General features: G+C 36.8%; 1 protein-coding gene across 1 annotated transcript in view; it reads right to left on the reverse strand.

Moving 5' to 3' along the window:
* Nucleotides 1-23,584, reverse strand: part of ITGA2 (integrin subunit alpha 2) — an 82,869-nt gene that overhangs the window by 31,919 nt on the left and 27,366 nt on the right. The window contains exons 3-13 of the mRNA XM_016142367.2: nt 17,458-17,567; nt 15,971-16,062; nt 12,870-12,984; nt 12,565-12,692; nt 10,050-10,198; nt 7,160-7,310; nt 6,736-6,901; nt 4,819-4,895; nt 2,845-2,983; nt 1,811-1,956; nt 71-214 (exon numbers count right to left, since the gene is read on the reverse strand). Of these exons, the coding sequence (XP_015997853.2) occupies nt 71-214; nt 1,811-1,956; nt 2,845-2,983; nt 4,819-4,895; nt 6,736-6,901; nt 7,160-7,310; nt 10,050-10,198; nt 12,565-12,692; nt 12,870-12,984; nt 15,971-16,062; nt 17,458-17,567 (1,417 nt within the window). The remainder of the gene's footprint in view (nt 1-70; nt 215-1,810; nt 1,957-2,844; nt 2,984-4,818; nt 4,896-6,735; nt 6,902-7,159; nt 7,311-10,049; nt 10,199-12,564; nt 12,693-12,869; nt 12,985-15,970; nt 16,063-17,457; nt 17,568-23,584) is intronic.

A 23,584-nucleotide genomic window follows, 5' to 3' on the forward strand; every position in this document is an offset into this window, starting at 1 on the left:
GCAGATTAACTTTTCATTTACCAATATTGAAGTAAATTAAACTAAGTTGGTGTGATAATTTTTCTTTTACCTTTGTGATAGTAAACAGGTAGACTCTTCCTTCCTCTTTCTTCAGGTCGTTCATGTACATTGGCGCACCCACCAAGAGCACATCCGTAATGGTGTCTTTATCCACATCAACTGAACACAGCACACTACCAAAATAGGAGCCAATCTGGGGTAATAAAGCAAATAAATCTTAGAGTCCCTGGGATTCATATACTCCTAATATTATACTGAACTTTAATTTACTCAGTTAAGACAAAAAAAAATGGGTGTTTACTTTTAATAAAGTGCTAGGAACATAAAGATGGATAACAGTCACTTCTCTCAGGTTGTATCACATTCTAAATCTCTTAAATCTTAGTGTGCACAAAAATCACCATGAAAGTTTCCTTAAAATGCAGCTTCCTGTGACCCGGTATTAGAGATTCTGATGCAATGCCTAGGATGAGATCCAGAAAACCGTATTTTAAATAAATACTCCAGGTGTTTCTGATGCTGATGTGTCAAAGACCACATTTAAGAGTGAAACACTTAGAATATTTAGGGGGTGTGTTATAGAGATGGGGCAGAGGGCAAGGGAGGTAGAACAAAAAAATCGTGCTCCTATGGTAAAATATATTATAATAGAGGCGAGTACCAAATGCTATGTGATCAGAGTGCAGCGGAGTCAGGAAGACTTAGAAAGATTAGTACTTGACTTGCATCTTAAAGGATGACAGGAGTTTTCTAGGTGAAGAGGAGTCGTAAAACATGAGTGATTTAAGTGTCTATGGCATGATCTGGGTTAGGAGAGTAACTGCCAGAGAGGCTGGGGATTTGAATATTCATTGCACTCAACCAGCGCCCAATGCATGCCTCTGTGAGTACCTCTGAAGGATTTGGAAGTGAATAAGAAATGACGCCTCATCAAAATAAAAGCACCCTTCTTTGCAATATTAAAGAGGAGAGAGAACTATGTGACCATAGTTGGTTTTTGGTCAAGGAAGTCGAAGACTCAGGTCTTCTTCTTCTTGGAAAGTCCATAGAGATAGTGGAATGAGGCTTAATCCCAAAGAAAAATCTGTGGATACTCAAGGAAGAAAAGTTTTTGTTGGTTTTCAGAGATCCACGATGCTCATTTCAAATATGTGTCAAGCCCATGGGTCAAAACTGCTTTGTAAGGAAATAAGAATCTATCAACTGGCCTTTCCTCTAGTAGGCCATGACTGAGAGTCATGACAACTTATGACTACAGAACTGTCACACATCAGAAGAAAGTGGCAGAGAAGAGAGTTGCTTTACTTTTAGAAAGGTCAAAGCAACAGTACACCTTGACAGGCCCAGACGCAGTAGCTCAGTCTTTACAATGCTATCCTGCTGCCTTCTCATTATTTCTCCTCCAAATCCGTGGCCTCTAGGAGAGGCTTGCCTACAAAGCAGTGGTTAGGTGCCTGTCATTATGACTAAACAAAGAATCAAAAATATGGAGTAGGAAGGAGCCAAACTACACAGGCTTTGAGGCCACTGGGGACCGAATTTTAATGAAAGCTCAACCCCATGAAAGCTATGTGACTTTAGAAAGGTAGTTAATCTCTCAGTAACCTGTCAAAAGGAGGTGGTAGATCTCTTTAAAGATTTAAAGAATATTTGCGTTAATGCAGATTACAGAGCTAGCCACAGGTTAGACACTTAGTAAATGGTAGATTTTATTTCGACCAACTCCTTGCTCCCCACCTGCTCCAGCTGTTTCTAAAATTAATTTCACTTGCTAAACAATGGACTTCACCTGGTCACCTCTGTGAGTCTGGATAACTGTGACATTGCCATTCTCATTTACACTGTACAGCACTATCTGGCCAGTATAATTTGCCCGAGGAGCACCAGCAACAAAGTAGACACTTTTTCCAGTAGAAAGTGCAGCCACAGAGTAACCTAGGAGACAGAGTTACAAAATAAGTACTATTGAATATCTTAGCTAAATAGGCTTGCAACGTTAGTAGAGATGATCAGAAGTCCTTTCTTGTTATGTGTGAGGCATAGTTCCTAGTGTCCTGAGCGTATCATTGAGGGCATGTCTTCCTTTTCCTAAAGCGAACTGTTCCTTCCTTTTGACTGGCAGCATTGTCCTGCATAGGTGGGACATCTGCTTATAAAGGTAGATTTTGGGTTGTCCCCATCGGCCACTCATGAACCTGGCACTTGATAAACATTTCTTTAATGAATAACTAAATGAATTTAAAGGTAATGCTGCACAGTGGAAAGACCACAGGCTTTGGAGTCAGACGGTCCCAGATCCAAATTCTGGATTTGCCACTTACTAAGTTGTGGCAACTTGGGCAAGTTATTAACCTACTTGGCTCTCAAAAGTACAATTGAGATAATAATACTTCTAGAGTTGTTGGAAGGGTTTAAATGTTTACGTCGGTATAATAGCCAGCTCAGGAACTGTCCCAGAGTAGACACTTAAAATTGGTGGCTGCTTATTATAGGAATTAAAAGACTAAGAACTCTAAATTAATATAAGGCTACCACTTACTGTATTGGTTTTTAGGAACTATTTCTATTTTGGAGAAACATAATCATGTCCCAGGAATAACAACCACTTGAACAGCCAGAAGAGATTAGTGAGGATAATACAATGTTTCATTAAGTAGTTATGGGTGAAGACCTGATTGGCAGAGGCAACATAAATATGTGTAATAAATTTAATAAATAGATGATAGTTTAAGGGCTGTGCTAAATTGATCCTGAGATTCGACAAGGTGCTAGTTTAAAGGAAAGGAACTTAAATGTGCTGAGCCAAATGCTGCCGTGCTTTACCTAAATACGAACTGTGATTTCTATCTTGCAGAGTTTGGTCAAAGGCTTGTTTAGGAAAGATCGAATGTCCATGAGATGTCTGCTGAACAATTGTCCCACTCCAGTCATAAGCTCCTACTGCACCAAGCGTCAGAATATCCTAAAATAATTGAAAAATAAAGATCAATAAAACAAACCACCTTTAAAGCGTAAGAATGAAGGATAGGCAAAAATGTTGAAATAAATCATCTAGATTTAAGGGAAAAAAGCATGATGAGGTAAAATTATACAAATATATGTTGATGTATTTCAGAATTATTTTAATATGGTTGTGCTGAAGAACAAGGCTTCCCATGGGCTATGCTACCTTGAGCTTTATTTAGTATGGCACATTATATAGATATATCTTTATAGATATATCTTTAAGCTGTAGTGTCACAAGGAGCACATTTCAATTTAAAAGTACATATTTGCAAATAACTGAACAGTTGTGAGCCTTTGGAAAGGAATCAGAAGGGAGCCTCCAGCCTCACCAGATTCTTTTTTTTTTTTTTTTACAGTGACGTTGGTTAACGAAATCCACAGTTTCTTAAGAAAAGCTCACAGGCAGATATGAGGCAGGTGTGAGAAATAGGACGTGCTGCTGACAGAGGAGATGTCGGAAGGTGCTGCTCTCCCGCCCATGTTGTGGGAGGCTCTCTTCAGGCCCATTCTGTTTCAAACTTTCTTCTTCACCTTCTTGATTCCTTCTCAAATGTTCCTCATCATCTCTATCCTATCTCATCTATTTAAAAAGAACACAGCTACATAAGGCACCTGTAGCTGTGACAGTCGATCTAATGTAAGGAAGATAACCACAAGGCAGCTCTGGTGGCAGAAAAGGCAAAGGGGACCAGCTACTTTGGATTGACTCAAAGACCGATCTGAATACTTAAAGCTGTAAATCCTTGCAGAAGGTAGGGGTTGGTCAGAATGGGATTTATTACTTAAAATTTTTTGATCTTACATATTCAGAAACATCAATGATATGATTTTGGATTGAAAAGTATAAGCCATTAAAAAAGTAGCAAAGAGGGAAATGATGTGTTCTATTTTGAGAATAAGAGATCATGCTATTATATAAATAATTGTCATAAATCTGGAACTCTGAATCTGAGGTGGAGTAAGGGGTGTCAGGGAGGGTACCAAGACCTCAGGAAATTGTGTGCAAAGTTCTCTCCGTGTGACTTCCTTTACAATATTTTTTTCCTGAGTGCAAGACTTATAACTATTATGAGCATCTCTAATGACCAGTGAGCCAGGAAAAGTTAGCACTTTTAATTCTAGAGAGAAAATAAGCTGTGTCTAGTCCTTTGATCTGCTTATTAAATCTTCTGAGTTTATATTTTTCCCTGACTATTTCCTAGTGTTGCCTATCTCTTTGCCCTTTTACTACTCTGCTTATATCCTGAGTAGATTTAGAATCAGAGGCCCAGGAGATAGATGTCTCTAAGAAAGAAGAAGGGACTTTGCTCTGGGCTAAGAAGACTTCCCACCTCACATTTTTCCTAATTCCTTACTTCTTCAGCTATTTTCTGTCTCTGCTGTTAGAAAATAAATAATTACAGCAACTCAGAATTCAACAATGATAGTGATGACAAGAGTTTGTGTTTTTAACTAACTTTTCCAGTAGTTAATTGATTCAAAGGAAATTCCCACAATGATAATACCTTGAATTAATATAGTGCCTGTCCCTTGGAGCGCTCAAAGGCTTTTTTGTATATTATCTTTTTTTTTTTCCATACAAAATCCCTGTGAAATAGGGAAGGGAAGGCATTATTAACTTTGTTTTTTTGGATGGTAAATCAACAGCACAAAGAAACGAAATGACTATGACTAGAAATCAGAACTGTTGATCACTAGATGGTTGTTTTTCTCATTTTAGGTATAAGGCTACTGTGCCCAGAAGAGTTAAGCCGTATGACAGCATGGCTGGAAGTTATCTGATATACATACATTTTGAGGAGAGTAATCTGCGCTGAATCCCACTTGTGACATTTCCATCTGGAATTTATCTCCTCCTTGAACAGTACCTGGGAAATAGCAATTTCAAAAAAATTATTCACTGAATTGAATTTTCAAACACATGCACACATATGCACACACACACAATGTTCTGAAGTTCACTCAGAAATATAGGGCTGGCAGATTTTGGAAAGGAGAAATCACTAAGGAAGTATTCTAAGGTACAGGTAGGAATTCCACAGTATTTCTAAAATAGTCTTTGAAGTTGGCATTAAGGGTGAAAAAGGGGCCTTGTGCTAAACCTAACAGGCTCAGAGGAGGTCAGCGCAGTGGTCCTTACAAACTCAGGGACCGAAAGTAACCACATAGGATGGTCTAAACATAAACATTTCTAACGAAAAGTGAGTCATGGTGGGTAGCCACATCCTAGGCCTGTCAAGCTTTCTAGACAAAGGTCCGTTTTTACCTTATGTGAGTCCGTCTATTGTCTTTTGTATCTAAGGTAACATACCTTTGAAGTGTCAGAGTAATCTCCTTTTCCAGACCCAGCAGGGTATACCCACTGCACCAGAGCACAAGACCACAGAATCCCTCATCATTTTGTTCCCCAAATATCAGCTCTAGGTGCTATAAATGTTAATTATTAACTATCCTGTACCTGCCAATGTAAAAGAAGTTTGTGTCTCTCCATTTTACTTTTTATCCAGTCCCAGAAATTTCCCCACTTTGCTTTCTCTCACCCCCTTTATCTACCATCAGTGGACTTCACGTAACCCTTCTTACATCTCCGTTGATCCTAATGTATTAAATAAGCTGCAAAACCGCCATTTCCTGGAGCATTTTCTCAATTGGTTGAGACTTTTGCTTCTTGGCAGTTGTCAGGAAAAAAAATTCTCTGTAGGTGTGGACGTTTCTTACATTGACAGCATTATTCTTGATTATGAATTAATATATTTATTGATACACTTATGAAGTTTCTGGTATCAAAGGACACAATAAAAGGGATGAGGTAAAGATGAAAACTGAGGTGATGGACTTTAAAAACAAATTATCATTACTATCTAGAAACTACCTGAATTTTTAGTTTTTAAATATTGGTACTAATAAATGCATACATGTCTCAGATACAATGGGAGGAGCTTGGCAGTCGATGTGTAGTGGAGACTGTGCTGCGAGATATTTAGGTCGGCTTTAGGAACCAGGATTTGGGTCACGGGGAACTTATTACTAAATGGGAAGCGTGTTCCAGTCCTCCATACAGCGAGCTCTTGAACATGGGCTATTTCTACACTGACAAGACCTTCCAAGGCCGTATAGGTAATTATTAGAGCTGGTTTCCTTGGAATCTGAACTATTAAAAGTCATCACTATATTTTTCTAATTTTAAAGTATACATGTTTTTGTAATCAAATTCAAGGATTTCAGAAATTATATAATGCAGTATAAAAAAAGTAAAACTTCTTATGATTATAAAAATTTTTACAGTGTAAAAAGTAAAAGTATTTATGAATATAATAGATATTACTAGATTGCCCTCCAAAATATTATATAATTTATAATCTTATCAACAGTGTATGAGCTTCTTTGCTTCTCCGTAATCTCTCCAAGATTAAACATTATTAATCTTTGTTATCTTTTAGGCACAAAATAAAATCGATTTAACTTATACTATTGAATAACTACTAAAATTGGGGATATTTTCTTATATTTATCGGTCACTGATATTTTATCTTTTATAAAATACTTTTTCGTGTTTTTTGCCTATTTTTCTTACTGATTTATAAAATTTCTTTTCATACAAGGTATACATCTTAATTAACATTAACAGAACAAGTAGGTGGTTATAAAATCAAGAATTCTTGAAAAAAGTCATAGAAAGAAAATTCTTGAGATTAGGAATGCTTTTACCTTCAATGCTGAAAATTTGTTCTCCTATTGTCCCGGCCTTTTCTAGTAGAGCTGCTTCATCAGACACATTGAAAAAGTATCTTTCTGTTGGAATGCTGGCAATTGCTTTAATTTCTTTTATTAAATTTTTAGTATCAAGGGAATTTCTGTTTAAGTACCCAAGAACCTTGAAAATAGAGGAAGAGGAAAAAAAAAGTCACTATTGCTTTATTCCAATTTCCCTGTTATCACTTTCTAGGCTATTTCTGAACACAGTGGTTCCTCTGGAGACGTAAATCCACATCCCCTTACTTGACAGGAGTGTAAATCAGCAATAAGCAGGGATAGAGTGAAAAATTTCTTTAAATATAAACCTTTGGGAAGCGATGTTTAAAGGAACATTTACCCATCAGCTGGGAAACAATTAAACAGAAAATCCACTTACTGCTATGCCAAACCTCAGTATATTGTCCTTGTTACACTGATCAATCACGGCTTTCAACATTGAACCGTCATGTGATTCACCATCAGTTACAACCACCATTACTTTGGTAGCACCTGGTCGTCCACCAGCAGATGCTGCATAAGCGAAATGTCTGTGGCAGATAAAATTAAAGAGATACTATCAAAAGATGAAGTTAATATGTGGACCTCTGGTTACAAATATAAATAGGAAATTGACTGAGCATAACATATCGTGACTTAGAGTTTCTCTCTGTTAGTTCTAGAGACATATTTAAGTATGTCTTATAGAGAAATATAAAAATATAAATCTTGCTTGGCATTAAAAATAATTTCTGTTGGTTCCACGTTGTGTGTATTTGTTATGTGCATGTGCGTGTTTATAGCAGGAATCCTTAGAATTACCTTCTGATAATTAAATCCATTAATACTAATCAACAGAACAAAGACATTCATTCTTGTCATAAATCTTATTCATTGAATTTGCATTTACTTTTTCAATATAAATTATTTTTTAAAAGTAATAGATACAGTAAAAAAAATATCAAAGCATTTGGAAGCAGATAAAGCAAAAATTTGACACCAAGCTCCTGTTCCAAAGGTGCTTACTGTTACCATTTTATGTTTCCTTCTAGACGGTGTTTTATCTAGATGTATATCATAGTCTACCCCATACACCTTTACAAAAATGGAGGCATATTCTATATTGTTGTTTTTCTTTTTGATAGAATATCAGCTCCTATGATGCCCCTGTTTTTTTTTTTAACAACAGCATAATATTTCCCTGTTTAGAGGCACCATAGTTTATTTAACCAATTCCCCATTATTGGGCATTTAGGGCATTTCGATTTTTATAAGTAATGCTGTAATTAATGTCTTTATATATATCTAGGTGTACTTTTTCAAATGTATATGTATGATAAAATAACTGGAACAAAGAATATATAGATTTCAAATTTTGATAGATAAAATTTTTGACCTTCAAAAATTTTAAGCAATTTATGTTACCATCAGTGTACAAGAATATATTTCTCCATCTCCTTTCCTTAACAATGAGGATTATTAAACTTTTTAATTCAGAACATTCTGGGACGTGACAAATAATATGTAATCATAGTTTTATAAACATTTTTCATTATAAAGAGATAATGAGCATTTTACATTTTTATTAGCCATTTGCGTTTCTTTCTTTATGAACTCTTGATTTTTATTTATCTTTGCCCATATTTCTGTGTTCATTTTCTTAATAATTAGTAAACTCTTTTGTTAATAAAGAAAATCATCCTTTGTTATATGTATTGTAAATAATTTCTCGAACTCATTAATCATCTTTTGAATTTTAATGGTATTACTTTTGTATAGATTTTTATATTTTGATATAATTAAATGCATTAATGTTTTTTGTGGGTCTTTTATATTTGACATGGTATTTTAAAAGGACTTTTTATCTCTTGGCTTTTTTTAAAAATCACCCAAGTTCTGTCATAGTCCTTTGAGACATATAGGGAGAGTCGCCAGTTAATAGAAACAGCAACTAAAAATGTATACCTAGAAAAAAAAAAAAGCAGATATGAGGAAATTCAAAAATAGAAATGCAGGATGTGGTGGCTGATCACATGTGTGATCTAAGGAGGTGTACAAAACATAAAGAAAACCATCAAGTTTTTAGTCTCAATGACTGGGGGAATAGGTGGTAGCAGAAATCAAAATGACAAAGTCATGGAGGAGGGAACAGAGAAAAGAATAAGGCCAGTTTAGGATGTACTGAATTTGAAAAGTGAGCCATCACTCCACATAAAGAGACTCGGTATCAGCTGGATGCCCGTGTGGATTTTGGGAGAGGTCAGAGCTGACAACATGGCAATGGGCTAACCCACACAGGGCTGATGCTGATGCCATGAGAGTGGATACAACGCCTAAGAGAAAAGGGCTGTAATAAAAGAGGGCTCTGTTTAGTGAAGAAAAATTAGAAAAAGGAGCCAGTGGAGAGGCAAAATTATTGACAAAAAGTTGGCAGGGATTCTGGTAGTTTGTGGTGTCATAGCAACGGGGGCAAGAATAACAGTGTATGCTCATCATTATCAAACGTTCAGAGAAGCTAAAGAGGATGAGGCTTGAGGCAGGACCACGGCATTGCCGGGTGTTTAAGGGGGCCATGTTTACCTAGTGGCAGAGCCGTATGTTTCAAGGAAGTAGAGGAGGGAGTATAGGTAGTGAAAGGAAGGAATGCACAACAAGATGAAAACGGCACAAAGTAGGTTTAGGCGAAGGTGAGCTTGTTATTCTCATTTATTTTTTAATATTTGGAGAGTGTTTAGTATTTTTGTAAAGTATGTGATTAAAGCAGAGTGAAGGTGAAGGTCAAAAATAAAGTAACCGAGCTAAGAATTAGGATAGTGCTATATAGTTGTAAAATCCACAAGGCTCCAGATTATAATGAGCATAATAAACCCATTCAATTCAGTTCAGACTTCTAGGTCATTGACATTTAAGATTCTACGGCCCTTCTTAATTTGCATGACGCGCTTCATAGCTCGAGTTCTCTGTGGCCTTGATAAATATTAACAAATAATTACAAATTGCTCCATTTCCATTGTTTCAACCTAAGGCCTTTTAATTTTATTTCATTTATGTAATATAAAATCTTAAAAATCATATATTGCATAAAAGTCCCAGAAATTAAATATTTTTAAACTACATTTTCTACTGCCTTCTAAAAGTATTAAAATTACAGAATGTTTAAACCTTTCTTCTTTATTATTTCTGATTTAAGTGCAGGTACAAGGTATATTATTTTTCTTTGTCTTTTCTTTTTGTTACTTATAACAACTTCTATTATATCAAAATATTGGTCTATCGCCTTAATAACTCACCTTGCATATTGAATTGCTTTGAACGTATTCGTGAGGTCCCCACCGTGTTGGAATGTCTGAGATGCTGCTGCAACCATTTCAGCTTTGCTTTTGAAAGTGTTCAGGTTGAACACAACTCTTGGATTATTGGCATATTGAATTAACCCCACCTGCAAGAGAGCAGAGTTGTCATTAAGTTATGAATCATTTGTATTTAACCAATACAATAAAAAACAAAAGTAAATATAGATTTGGGCTGATAGTTTAAGGGAATCATTTCCAACTTTGTAAGAAGTTATTTTTTTCTTCCAATGGAATGACTTCTTTGTTAGAGTCTGTAAACATACAGCAACAATGCTGATTGATGAGATGACGTGATACTGTGTATAATTTGGTTCTCAGGTGTTACAGTTGTAAATTTTTAAACATTGCCCTATAATATTTTAATATGAATAAATATTAGAATAAAGTCCATAACAGAAAGATTAAAATAATAAAAATTTTCTAAATTAACAATGAATATAAACATGTAAATAATTATAAGTAGTCACAGATGGAAGATAATATCTCGTTGATTGAGAATAATTATAGAATAAACAAAGAATTAGAGTCAAATACAAGAAAAAGCAACAGACAAATCAATGCAGTCATTTAGGATGTGCTTATTGTGCTGGATTTCCTCTAATCACAGACTTCAGGAGGAAAGATGCTACATGTGCCTGTGGGGCAAGAGTTTCTTGCCTTCAGAGAAAATGCCATTTGAGAAAATCTGATTTGAAGGAGCTGAGAGACAGACCACTTCTGAACAAGATGTTTGGGCACATAATCCTAATCCTTTAGATCAAGGTCAAACACTTCATTTAATGTCCTTTTTCTCAGCACTCAAATCACCCTCTATGCCTAGGAGTTGTGGCTTCCAGAGCAGGAAGTGGTAATGAGAGATCAGTGATAAAAGGGTCTCTGAAACAGAGGTCAGTATGTAAAGAAGTGAAAGGGGCAAGGTCTGGATATTTTAGCTTAATCAGCTACTTTTGCTAGGAAGGCAGATAATTAGCCACTGAGAAGATGGCAAAAATATGATAGTCCTGGGCCCCTCTCTTTAGGATGCGTTGTAAGACTTGAGAGAGACGAAAGGATCAAAAATAACTCTGAGGATTTCAGAGTCCAATATGAGAGGAAGATGTCTGATTCCTCCCATGACACAGCCCCAGGGCTAGAACTTCTATGTGAGAAAGGGGAAGGCTGAAGAGAAGATTTAAAGAAATGTGGTACAAAAAGACTTACGGAAAGGTCATCTTTAGATTGCAATAAAAGAAACTGAGTAAAACCACCTCTAGAGATGAAGGTGCATTTGGGTAGGCAGACAAGAAGAGGAAGCCTATGAATTCCATACGAGAGACGATTAAATAAAATAAGCCATGTTTGGGTGTAATCCACTTAGAGACAGAAAAAGTAAGCAGATACATATGAAAACTTCTCTTATGAGGGGCCTTAGCAGTGATGCTCTCCAGAAACCAGAGCTATACCTGGTCTTATTTTAACAGAATTTTTTGGTGAAATCCCACAGTAAAACCTTCAAAGTTTTAGCAGGCTTTAATGCCCTCTTGGTATTAAGAAGCAATGTCAACGAGAAAAAAAGTGTAAAACTATTTTGTAATGCTATGTAGGAACTCAGAAAAACAATCTTCAATAGAATAACTGCAAAGCACTTAGAGGAAAATGTTCCAACAATTGTTGCTAGATATCGAACACTGGGGCATCAGATGCAACCTGAGAACATAGACTGGTAACTCTGTAAACCGGTTCCGATTGACGTTGGTTCAATCCACTGCTGCAACCACAGTGACACATGAAATGGCAGATCCAATAAGAAAGAAAGAAAAAAAAACTACAGAACTTTCAAAATAAATACTATCCTTTTTATAGAAGCGTGAAGCTTCTGCTCCTGAGTTTTGGTTGCTTACCTCACGAAGATAGAAAAGCAAATTAAAGACTCCTTAAAACATGGAGGCTATGCAAAATTGTTGAAAAGACCTGTTCTGTGTGGAAAAAAAGGAGCTGGGCTGAAATGTATAGAAGACTATAAAATAATAAATGGTAGAATTATGCTGTCAACGAACTTATAAAAAGCCCAGAATTCAAGGACAATTGTTTTACCAACAGGGAGTAAACATCAACAAAAATATTTGTTATTACTCCAAATGGATGGAAATAAAAATTTATATTAGATTTTAAAATGTATTGATAAAGTCATGAGTTAGAAGAGGAAAAAATAAACAAATAAAGAAGATTAAAATGCTATATCCCATATTCAACGCCTGTGTCAGAAATAGAACTATAAGCTCAAAGACCAACATTTGGCAAAGCCAAAGGTAGAATAACTCACTGTAGTACAAGTTTCAATTAAGTTTCAAGATTAACATTAAATACAGTTAATATGCGTATTTGACAAATGAACAACTTAAGACCTCAGATCTAACAATATTTTCTCAGAAAGCAAGCTGTGGGTTAATGTGTGTATTATTGATGTTCATACCTGTGTCTTTGTGGGGCCTATGTCCAGGCCTTGTACAAATTTTTCCAAAAAATTTTTTACTGCCTCCCAGGGATAGATACTGTTTGATTCATCACATACAACCACGACATCAATGAGGGAAGGGCAGGCTACATATGAGAAGATAAAAGAAACAGATTTCCATAGGTAAGTCAGATTTTACACCCAAATAAAAATAAGACTTAAAGTAAAATAGAGTTGAAGGGCTGAGTGGCACTCGTCGATAAATGTTTTCCTTTCCTTCAACGTAAGACATTGCTCAGACCCTCTGTACAGTCTTAACTTACTCTGCACTGCTGGTGAAAAGCTGGCCAAGAGTTGAAAATCAGCGTTGACGTCAGAACAAACACCAGTTGTATAATATTGACTTCCACACTGCTGCGCCCAGAGGGGACCGCATGTCTTCAGAAAAAGAAAAAAATGAGAGCAATGAGAAAACATGGGTAATGTTAGCCCTCTACCTTCCCATTTGAAAAACTCAGACATCGTTTTATTCTTTTACAAGATACTAAGAATCGTCACCTCTTGAAACTGACAAGTCAAAAATGTCTTTGAGTGCCAGAGCGAACAGAAGCAAAAAAGAAGGCAGAAGACACGCTGTGCCCAATGGCAGCCTCTTGGGAAGAGGGGTACAGGTGTCAGTGTGAGGAGGGGCCCATAGGGCTCATGCTGAGCTAGAGAAGAGGGGTGCTTCCTTCCAGAGGACACCCGGAATGAAAAACGAGTGCCAAGTTCATTTTTTGTTTCTCAGTTAGGTAGGTCTCAGGTGTTTCATCTGCAACATGAGCATAATCGTACCCCTATTTTTTTTAAGGTGGCTGTGAACATTAAATAGGTCTTAAAACAGTGCTGGCCATATAGCAAGTGGTATATAATTGCTAGTCAGCATCATTACCGCTGTCATTTTTGAACATTTGTCCTTCCCATTTGCACTATTCAGCAGAAACCATAGACCCATATGCCTCAAGGGCCAGGTATAGATACCAAGGTGAGTGAAGAGTCCATACCTCACAAGCAGGGACAGGCCACAGTGGCTTCTGCCCCTTGATGGGTGTGAAACAGGCTTGGTGTTGCCAGATCTCTCAAATTTTCAAGGAGAGTCAGAGAGGACAATTTTGTGTGAAAATTAATGGTTTAAAAAAAACCCTCTCTGTGCTAAACAAATATAAATGAGGTCCATGAACTGCCAGTTTTTAACGTTGCTATAAAGTATTTCTTTGAGGACTTCAGAAGTCCTTGTTCCCACTCCCTAAAACCTTCAGTCATGCCGGCTGGCGCTTGTCTTCTCCGCCACAACCTTATATGCTTCGATTCTTAATCTCTACATCAACTCAATCCCAAATCTCCCCTTTTTAGCAGCCCTTGAATGATAAGCGCTCCTGATTAAATCATGGTAAAACCACACAAGAAATATTAGATTAACTAATATTAAAATTGTTAGATGTAAAAGCAAAAAAAAATGGGAAAAAGAAGTCTAGTCAAAATCTTAAAAAAACATCTACAAGGTTTAACGTTATGTTAAGCTGTGGACCATTTATTAAAACTGAACAGAAAAGTGTACTTTCAAAAAGCAATTGGAAGAATAAAGGGAAATTTATTTGACCCAGTTTAATTGTCCATAGTTCAAAGAAGGAAGCAGCTGTAGTCATATTTCTTGCTCAATGAACAAAGCTAATTTTTCTCCCTATAAAACTGGTTCCTTTTGCCAGTTAGGGGAAAATCATAATTAATGCCTTTGGTAGTTTACCAAACAACAATGATTGATTCCTATATCCCCACCTCAAGTTGGCTTTTTTTAATCACCTCAAAAAATAATAACTCATGAAGAATTCAAAAAAATATATATTTTTTTTGTTTTAAAAGCAATGGAAAACAGCATTAAAAGAAGTTGAAATTAGAATATGCCAATTGTTAATGCCAAAACTACATTCCTGCTTTAAGCCCAGAAGTTAAAGTTCAAAAAAATGTGATGATTGTCAGTCTTTTCCACATAATTCTTAGGAGTATCTTAAGATTTTAATCTTTTAGGTATGTAAAGAAAGTTTGGGCTTTCTCTTTCTTTTCTTCTCTCATCCACCTCCCACCCTTCCTCTCTGCTTGCTACATTGTTAATCTCTCAAATTCTCCTGCAACTTTATTTTACTCTGCCTGAAGTCACAAATTAAAAACTTTCGAAGTACATTCTCTACTCCCTAGACTTCAGTATATTTCTCTTTCTGAATTAAAAAACAAATAAGCAAATAAAAAAGACAAAAGCAACCATATTATAAAGATTTTAGAATATCATAAATCATGAAGATTCATTGTAATATCCAATTATGCATTGATAGAATGCACATTATAAGCAATAGTTTATTTACTTAGCAGTACTGAAGTCTGTCTGAATATTAATATTTATTATTGATAGAAGAATGTTCAAATTGATTACATTTTTAGAAAAATCCAGTAATACAGGCTTCTAGGTAGGTAGTTTACCAAGTAATACAGGCTTTTAGTATGTCAATGTTATAGCTATAATTAATGAGAAGTTAAAATAAGTTTTCTAAGACTTATTTTAACAGGGTAGTATAACTAGGAAACACCCACATGAACTGGTAGAAATGTAATGTCTAATAAAATTGAGTTTTTATTTGCTTTTAAACTTTTTTTTTTGGTATGCAATGGTTTTCATTGTTTTTTTTATATAGTCAAATCTTTTTGACAATTTCCTATATTATTTCTTCTGTTAGCTCTAAGCTCAGAAATTCTTCCCTCTTTCAGAAAATTTCCACTTTCTTCTACTTTCATATATCAACTTCTTCATTCACTTGAAAGTATGTAAGTTATTAACCAACTAATTGACCCAGACCACTTGTTAAATAAGGCATTCTATTTCAATGATTTGTGATGTCTTATCACAGCCTTCTAGAAACTAAACTAAAGTAAACACTAACATAAAATAAAATTAGAGACTGAGCCATGTCTTATACAATATCAGATTAGCCACAGGTTAGAAGAAATGATTAAAACGAAAGTACTTTTTGGCTTTGAAACTGACTTTCTGAATTAGCAATACCTATCTTGAAGGTTTCTACAGGAAGGAGAAACGAGACCTGGAATTCTGCTGTTATTACCAAGGCTGGGCACACTTTCCAAAAGCAAAGAATTGGTGCCATTTTTGCTCCCCTTTTTCAAAACCTTCTGTAGCAGTGGTTTTGCCAAATAGCTTAAGATACCTACAAGTAAGTCAAGAGATTGTTAGTCACGTTGGATAGCCACGTAGCATGATTTATCAAAAAGCAAGTACTAACATTTAAACCTCAAGATTTGATTTGATAAGTGGGATGGTGAGAGACACTGACTTCTTACTTTTTAAAGAGAAATGAGGACTTGAAAAGTACACACTCACGAGAAATCCTTTGGTCCCCATGTTCCTTGTGAGTGTCAAGCCAAGGCTCATGTTGGTTTTCATCTCTGTAACATTGGGAATGCTCGTGGAAGCTTTCAAAAGGGTAGAAAAAGGTTTAAAAAGTGACTATATTTTCACCGTTTATTTAAAGTTGTTTCAAAAAACCCATGCACACTCATGTTTATATGCAGCATTATATTTAGTGTTATATATCCAAGCGCTCACGTAATTTAGTCAAATGTAAGGAAATGAGAGGCCTCAGTGATCAGGGAGCTCACTTAAATGTGTGAGGCTGCAAATATAAAATATTAGGGGGTAGGGTCTGGAGAGGGCATAACTTATAAGCACTTCTATTTTAATTTTTTAAAAAACAATTATTGGCCAAACAAAACACATCTGATGATATCATTCGGTGTCCAGTTTGCCTTCCTGCTCTTTCTAAGGTCATGATGACTCTACCTAATGCTTCACTCTGGTTCAGAAAAAAATATTATTCAAATATTATCAAGGAATGTTTTATGGTAGAATCTCCCTCAAAGCAACAGTGAGTGAATTTTAAAAGGAAATCATGAGGCCAATCGTGTAGGACATGAGGTCAATATCTCCAGCTCCTCTCTCCCACTGAACCAGGGCATCGTCCACTGTATCCATTCTTGAGAACATCGCAATTCTCCTCAAAATGTCATTATTTACTCGTGTCCTTTAATCTCTGCCAAACCAGTATTGCCACTTTCACTTATCCCCCATGTCCCAAGTTGACCGTTTGAAAACTTTATCCTTCTTCTCAGGTCTCCAAACCCAAATCAGGTCACATCACTCTCTGAATAACTTGCCTCCTGAAGAAAAGACAGTCTCATGCTAAGGATAATCTCAGCTTCCCTCATGTTTACCTAAAGGTCATTCTTGGAACTCTTTCCTTTGTGTCTTAGAGAAAGGAGAGTTTTTTCTAAGACTCATTTTCCTAGGGACCAGTGAGGATAATTCTGTCCAATTAACTCAATTCTTGACTAATAGTCACTCCCTTTTTATCACCTCTTTCCACAATCCCTACCAATAGGATCATCTCTCTCTCTCTCTTTTTTATTAGAATATCTTCTCCTAACCCTACTACCCCATTGAACTATTTCCCCAATTCTCCATCACTAATCAACTTCTGGAAATGGAGAGAGCAGCATGGATTCTTAGATTTCTGAAAATAATCAGCAAAACAATCTTAATGGAAACCGGTTCGCACAGTCTGGGGAGTAGATGGTCCAAGAGGCAGCACATTTCCCATGCATCTTACTAATTCAACTCTTCAAAATGTGTTGAAAATTTGGGTACAAATGGGCCCCATGCAAATAAAGAGATATAAGCAAAACAAAAAACAAAAACTGTATTTTTCTAAGACAGACCTAGGATTAGTTTCGTTGCTATTTTTTCAATCATGTATATAACAAATCATATTTTGTCATTTGTAAAAAACCGCATTGCTAATTACAACTTACTTTGCAAATTGAGTTTTTCACATGTAGCAGTGGCTAGATCAACAGGACATTTATACACATCTCCCATTCGGTTCTCAGGAAAGCCACTCCAAGGTGAACCAACCAGTAACCTAGAAATAGAAATTTTTTCATTAGATATAAAATGTTAGCTATTGTTTTTTAAAGATAAAACAATACAAAACAATGAAAAAACACATTTAATTTCAATTTTTAATAAGTGAATAGTTCATATTTGTTCATCTATACTTTGATCTTTTTCCTCTTTGTTGATCAAGATCCTGGATGTCTGTCTGCAATATAGCTGTCTTGCCACGGCATCCTGGGAGGTCTCTCTAAAACAGTTCCATCCCATAGAAATACAATGCAAGACGCAAATGTGAGCCACATATATAATTTTAAATTTTATAGTAGCTACATTAATAAAATAAAGAGCAATATATGAAATTAACTTAAACAATATACTTTATTTAACTCAGTATATCCAAACTAGCATGCAATCAATATAAAAGTTATTAATGAGCTTTAGACATTATCAACTCTTTGAAATTCAGCGTGTGTTTTATGCTTAGAGTACATATCAGTATGAACAAATAGCATTTCAAGTGCGCAGGTGGCACGTGCCTATTGTATTGGTCAGCATAACTCTAAAGAGGGAAACAATATTAAAACCAAAAGCAAAAACTAAGGTTTGTTGAGTGCTTTCTATTCCCCAAGTGCTTTCACATGTTACTGAGGGAGCAGAGGAGTTTTCCAAGTGGGTTGTCCACATAAGGTGGCCCTTGGCAAAACTACCTAGCAACTATACTGTGGTACTCTCCTTAGGTACGGCACGTTTACAGCCTGAATACAGGACCGGTGCTCACATCAGAGACCGGTGCTCACATCCTCCCACTGCTTAGCTTCACTTTCTTTAGAGCTTCTCCAACTAGATTTGAGGGGTTTCTCTGTAGAACCTCAGACCCGGCATTTCTGGCCACAGAGGAGTGGACAGAAGGAGTCTATGTAACAGTCTGATTTTTAGGAACTATAACAGGTTAATTACCGAGCAGCATGCGGTTACTAAGAATATTTGACTCGACATTTTTTTTTTTTGTCAAAATTGGGGAGGATTAGACTATTTATCTATGAAATAAATTTTTTCATAAGCCTTCTATTAAGATATTCTATCATTATCAATTAAACAACATGTGTCCCATGCTAAGTGCCACAGTGGATTAAAAAAAGTCTAAGGCAATCTTCTGTTTACTAAATCTAGTAAAACTGTTTAAAATTCATGACAAGTGAAATAATAATGTTACAAATGAATGAAAAGACATGAATAAGCTCCTCTCTGAAACAAATGTTAAAATAGTCAATGGATGCAAAATGAGTATAAAAGGATAAAGATAGTAGTCAGCATTCTTAGCAGAGGGAATAGCAAGAACAATAGTGGAAAAATAAAAATTTGGATTATTTCGAGAGATAATTAATTATCCAGTAATAAATTTCTTCCCTTATGGATCATATATAATTATTTTCAAACTAATATTTTATAAAGCATTCTCAAATACTTTAATTAACTTTGATTCAAGTTAAAGCTGAAGATTTTTGTTTTCTTAGAAGCAGATAGTCTAGCACAATTTATCTAATAAATTATTACCTATAGATGGGATTACACTAACACCAGGCACATGGGTTAAAGTTTTTGGAAAATGTAGAAATCTAAATGTTGGATATTAGTAAGCCCCGATATTTGCCTTAATGGAGGGAGAGAATCAGTAGCAGGATTTGAAATGCGTGTCTGAGCATATCTGATGCTCTTCAAATTTATGACAACTCAGAGGAATTTAGACTTTGTACTGTGAAAACTGTCAGCTGCTTGGTTTTCTCTGTCTGCATGAGTCCTTGGTTTTCATTCCAGAGTGGGACTACACAGCATTCACTCTGATTTTTATGTGCAGGCCATGTCTTAAAATATAAGGAAAAAGAAAAAGATAATCTGGTTCTTGTTTAGTTCTCCAATCCTATTTTTTTCTCATGGCCTTCCTGAAATTCTATTATTTCAGGCATACTGGACTCAGCTCCTCCAACTAATAAGTCTCTCTTGCTTCTGAACTTTTGCACATGCTGTTTCTTGTTGGATGAAGTTCTACTCATTCATTAAGTCTCCCATTAGACACCATTTCCTCCAGGAAGTCCCCTGGCTCTTTCAAATCTGGGCAAGGTGGCTTTCTTGAGTACTTCTATAGCCTCTGACTTCTCCCGGCCTAGTTTTTATCGCATTACCCTGAAACTGCCTGCCTACTGACTAAATCCCCCACTAGAGAAGAACTGTCACGAGGGCTAGGATCGGTGCTGTAGCACCTGTCGAAGGAGTGAATGAAAAAGCAAAGAAACAGATGAATGAATGATTCTGTTATTATTTAAAAGAACTCACCTGGCTGAGGAAAAGTTAAGAAGAAACTTTTTAATTATGTTCTTATTGATGAGAATTTCTTTTTGTCCAAGTTAAAGTCAAAAAGCAAAAACAGAAACTCGACCAAATGGCGAGGGAAGGAGAGGAAAGCATTATACTCTTACTGTTCTGCCAGCTGTTCCGGATTCAGTTTCCTCATATCTACTATGCATCAAACTTATGTTTATTTAAGCAAAAGCTGACCGTGGAGTCTCTGTAGGGCACAAAATAACACCATCTAGCAATAAACTATTGTTGAAAGTTTGGCTCTGCTTCTTGGCATTCTGAGGATTCCTATTAATTACAGCAAATCTTACAACAGACGATACTGTATGTGAGCTTTCAAAACATTATCTAATTTAATGTGTAAAAGAAGCCTGAGGTGATTTTATCTCCATTTTACAGATGGAACCACTGAGACACAGAGAAAAAAAACTTACTCATGTCCACACTGTTAGTGAGAGCCAAGTGTAACTGATTCTGAAGTCCAAGCTCTTCGTCCTAAATCTATTCTCTTTTCTCTTAGCTTCAAGAAGGCCTGGCAGAGGGCCCAGACTGGCAAAACTTATGAACAGATAGGCTGGGTTCCAGAATCATCAGGGGTAGAAACTGGAGACTGAGGGTCAGGCCAGAGCTACTGTGATGTGGGGGTGATGTGACTCTGAGGTGTAGAGGGAGGCTGCAGATAGGAAGGACGGCCCAGGTCATTCTGTAAAAGCACATTCACACTGTGGGGCTCAGGCCACTGTCAACGATGCAGGTAGGAACAGGGTATGTCTAGATAGTACTAATGTGGTCATTTGAGTAACTTCTAGTGTGGACATTTCCCATCCACCCTCACTGCAGCCCAGAGAAACATATTAAAGAACAAAAATTAAGTGTTTCTCATGTAAAACGTACCTATTTTTTTTCCCTCAGAGCTTCCTGCAATAAAGCTGCACCACTAGCTACCTATTTTCTTAATGACAAAGCTCAAATGGCTACTTATGTTTTTTATTTACTAAACCTTCCGTGGATACTCTCCCCACCTCCTCCTGCATCACAGAAGAAATCAGGATTGATAAGCTCACAGCTCAGGAATTGTTCCTGATTCAGTTTCCACATATCTACTATGCATCAAACTTGTGTTTATGTAAGCAAAAGCTGACTGCGAAGTTTTTGTAGGGAGCAAAATCTCCACTACCATTGTGAGAGCATGGCCCTCCTCTGTTACTCAGACAGGAAGGAGAGAAAAGCAAGCATCTGCACAGTGCGTGCCACTTAACAAGAAGGATGTAAAAGTATTTGAAATTCTCTCAAAGAATACATATAACCTCCACCAGTATTATGCCACATTAAACTCTTAACACAGACAATAGAAAACAATGGAAAACCAGACTATTTTGGTGACTGGTGAAAAACAAGAGTATCCTCACGTATGATACATTTTTAAAATATCACTAAGGACTAAGTAGCCTACAAATCACACTAGTGACTACAGAGAATGTTTCAAAAACTATCACCACATCCTTTATTGGCAACGTTTCCTGTGGACTCTCCTCCTCACTTGTACCCAAAGGTCTTGCTCAATGAAATCCTGCTTTCTGGCAACTCATTCTTGTAAGGAAAGGCTGTGACATCACCAGTGGATACTCCGAGGGAACTGTGATATTCTTAAATTAATCAGACAGGAAGACGAGGGAGGCTGGCATATTTACCTATAAAACTTTACGTAACCGGCTATAGCAGGAAGAGACATGCCAGGAGAGAACATTACAAAGGTGGGGAATAGGATAAGTGAGGGCGTAAACCCTGCCGAAGAGTGGCAAAGCCTCTTTGAAGTAGTGGATTTCACTTAATCACTAGCAGACAAAAGAGCTGCATGAACAGCCATGTGTGCTGAGTCTCAAAACAAAACAAAATCCTAAGATATAAACTTCTCTTTTCCTACAGTGAAACTGGGAATTCTTCCAAGACTACTTAAAATAACACTTACTGTTCAATTATCTTGTGGGAAAATAGTGATTATGCAGAGTTCCAAAACACAGCCAATTTGCCCACCTCCACTGAAATTCAAAATTCTTTGTCGAGTTAGTAAACAGTATTTATAGTGGTATAGATAGTTTTAACCCCACAATCCAGAGGCCATTATGAATATCCTCCTTTGATCTGTGAGTCTTTAACCTCTCCAAGTGTTCCTTTAGTACTAGTGACTTTTGTAGGGGTTATTAATAGAGGTATTTAAAATAGTAGGAAAAACATGTTTTCTTTGATTCAACAAATGTTTATTGAGGTCCTAAGGGGTTGACATTTTGCATGACTCCAGAGGGTACTATTGCCATATGGATGTTGTGCCCTGGCCTAGTGCAGTATACAACCTGTGAGGCTGTACCCCGTGGCCAGACCTACTATATGCCAGACTTGATTCAAGGCACTGAGGATACATGAATGAATAAGTCCGGCAAAAATTTATGGCCTTGCGGAGCTTACATTTTAGTAGGAAAAGATAGACAATAAATTTAATAAGTTAGTAAAACATATAGGGTGATGGCGATCGGTGCTTTGTGAAAAAACAGACAGGATCGCATTGGGAGTATGGGATGGAGGGTACTGTCGTTTTTGTTAGAATGGTCAGGGAAGGCGTCACCAAGAAGGAGACATTTAAGCAAAGACTCGAAGGATGGTAAAAGAGTAAACATAAGACTGTAATGGTTGAGTAGAGTGGGCTGTGGGAACAGCAAGTACAAAAGCGGCTACTCGGGAGCCGGGATCAGGAGACTCAGACCAGAGGAGGGCAGACTCGTCGTGGGGCCAGAGCTCATGGAGACTCGAGTGAAGCTGTTAAGGACTCAGCTTTCCTCCGAGTGCAATGAGAAGGCCAGTGGAGGGTATTGAGCAGAATAGTGACATGATCTGACATATTTTAGAAGGATTTTGAAAGCTGCTCTGTTGAGAATGTCTGCATTGGGGCGAAGATGAAGCAGGTTAAAGCACTTAGGACGCAACGGCAATAACTTCAATAACTTCAATAATTTACGTAAGGGGCGCGGGAGCGCTCCTGCCGCAATGGGAGAAGGGGAAGTGGCGAGAAGCGTCATTGTTTTAGGTATATTTTGAAGCTAGGACTAGCAGTGTTTCTTGAGAGGTTAGGTTTTGAAGAAAGAAAGAAAGAGAGAGAGAGAGAGAAGGAGGGAGGGAAGGTAGGAAAGAAGGAAAGAAGGAAAGGAACGAAGGAACGAAGGGGGGGGGGAGAGAGAGAGAGAGAGAGAGAGAGAGAGAGAGAATCTCCTTCTCTCGCTCTCCCTCCCTCTCCCCTCCCTCCCCAGAAAAACTCCATACCGACGCACTAAAGAAGAAAAGTGAAAGAAAAAAGAAAAGAACAGAAAGAAAGAAAGAAAAAAGAAAGAAAGAGAGTCATGGATGACCCCAGAGTTCTTGCCTGAGAAGCTAAAAGGAACTGACTGGCCGTCATCAGATAAGGAGATACTATCAGCAGGGCAAGATTTTGAGGCTACTAGGAGTTCAAGGGTTCAGTATTGGGTATGTTAAGACATCTAGGTGGACATTTTACTTGGGATTATAAGCCAATTGTACATAATATCCACACCAATGTGAGCAATTTCAAAGACTATAATATATAAATATAAACATTGTTCCTTATATGGTTTAGAGCCAGGCCATTGACAACACAAGGGATCCAGTGAGTTCTATAGG

The sequence above is a fragment of the Rousettus aegyptiacus genome, unplaced genomic scaffold, assembly GCF_014176215.1.
Source record: "Rousettus aegyptiacus isolate mRouAeg1 unplaced genomic scaffold, mRouAeg1.p scaffold_m13_p_8, whole genome shotgun sequence".
Lineage (NCBI taxonomy): Eukaryota > Metazoa > Chordata > Mammalia > Chiroptera > Pteropodidae > Rousettus > Rousettus aegyptiacus.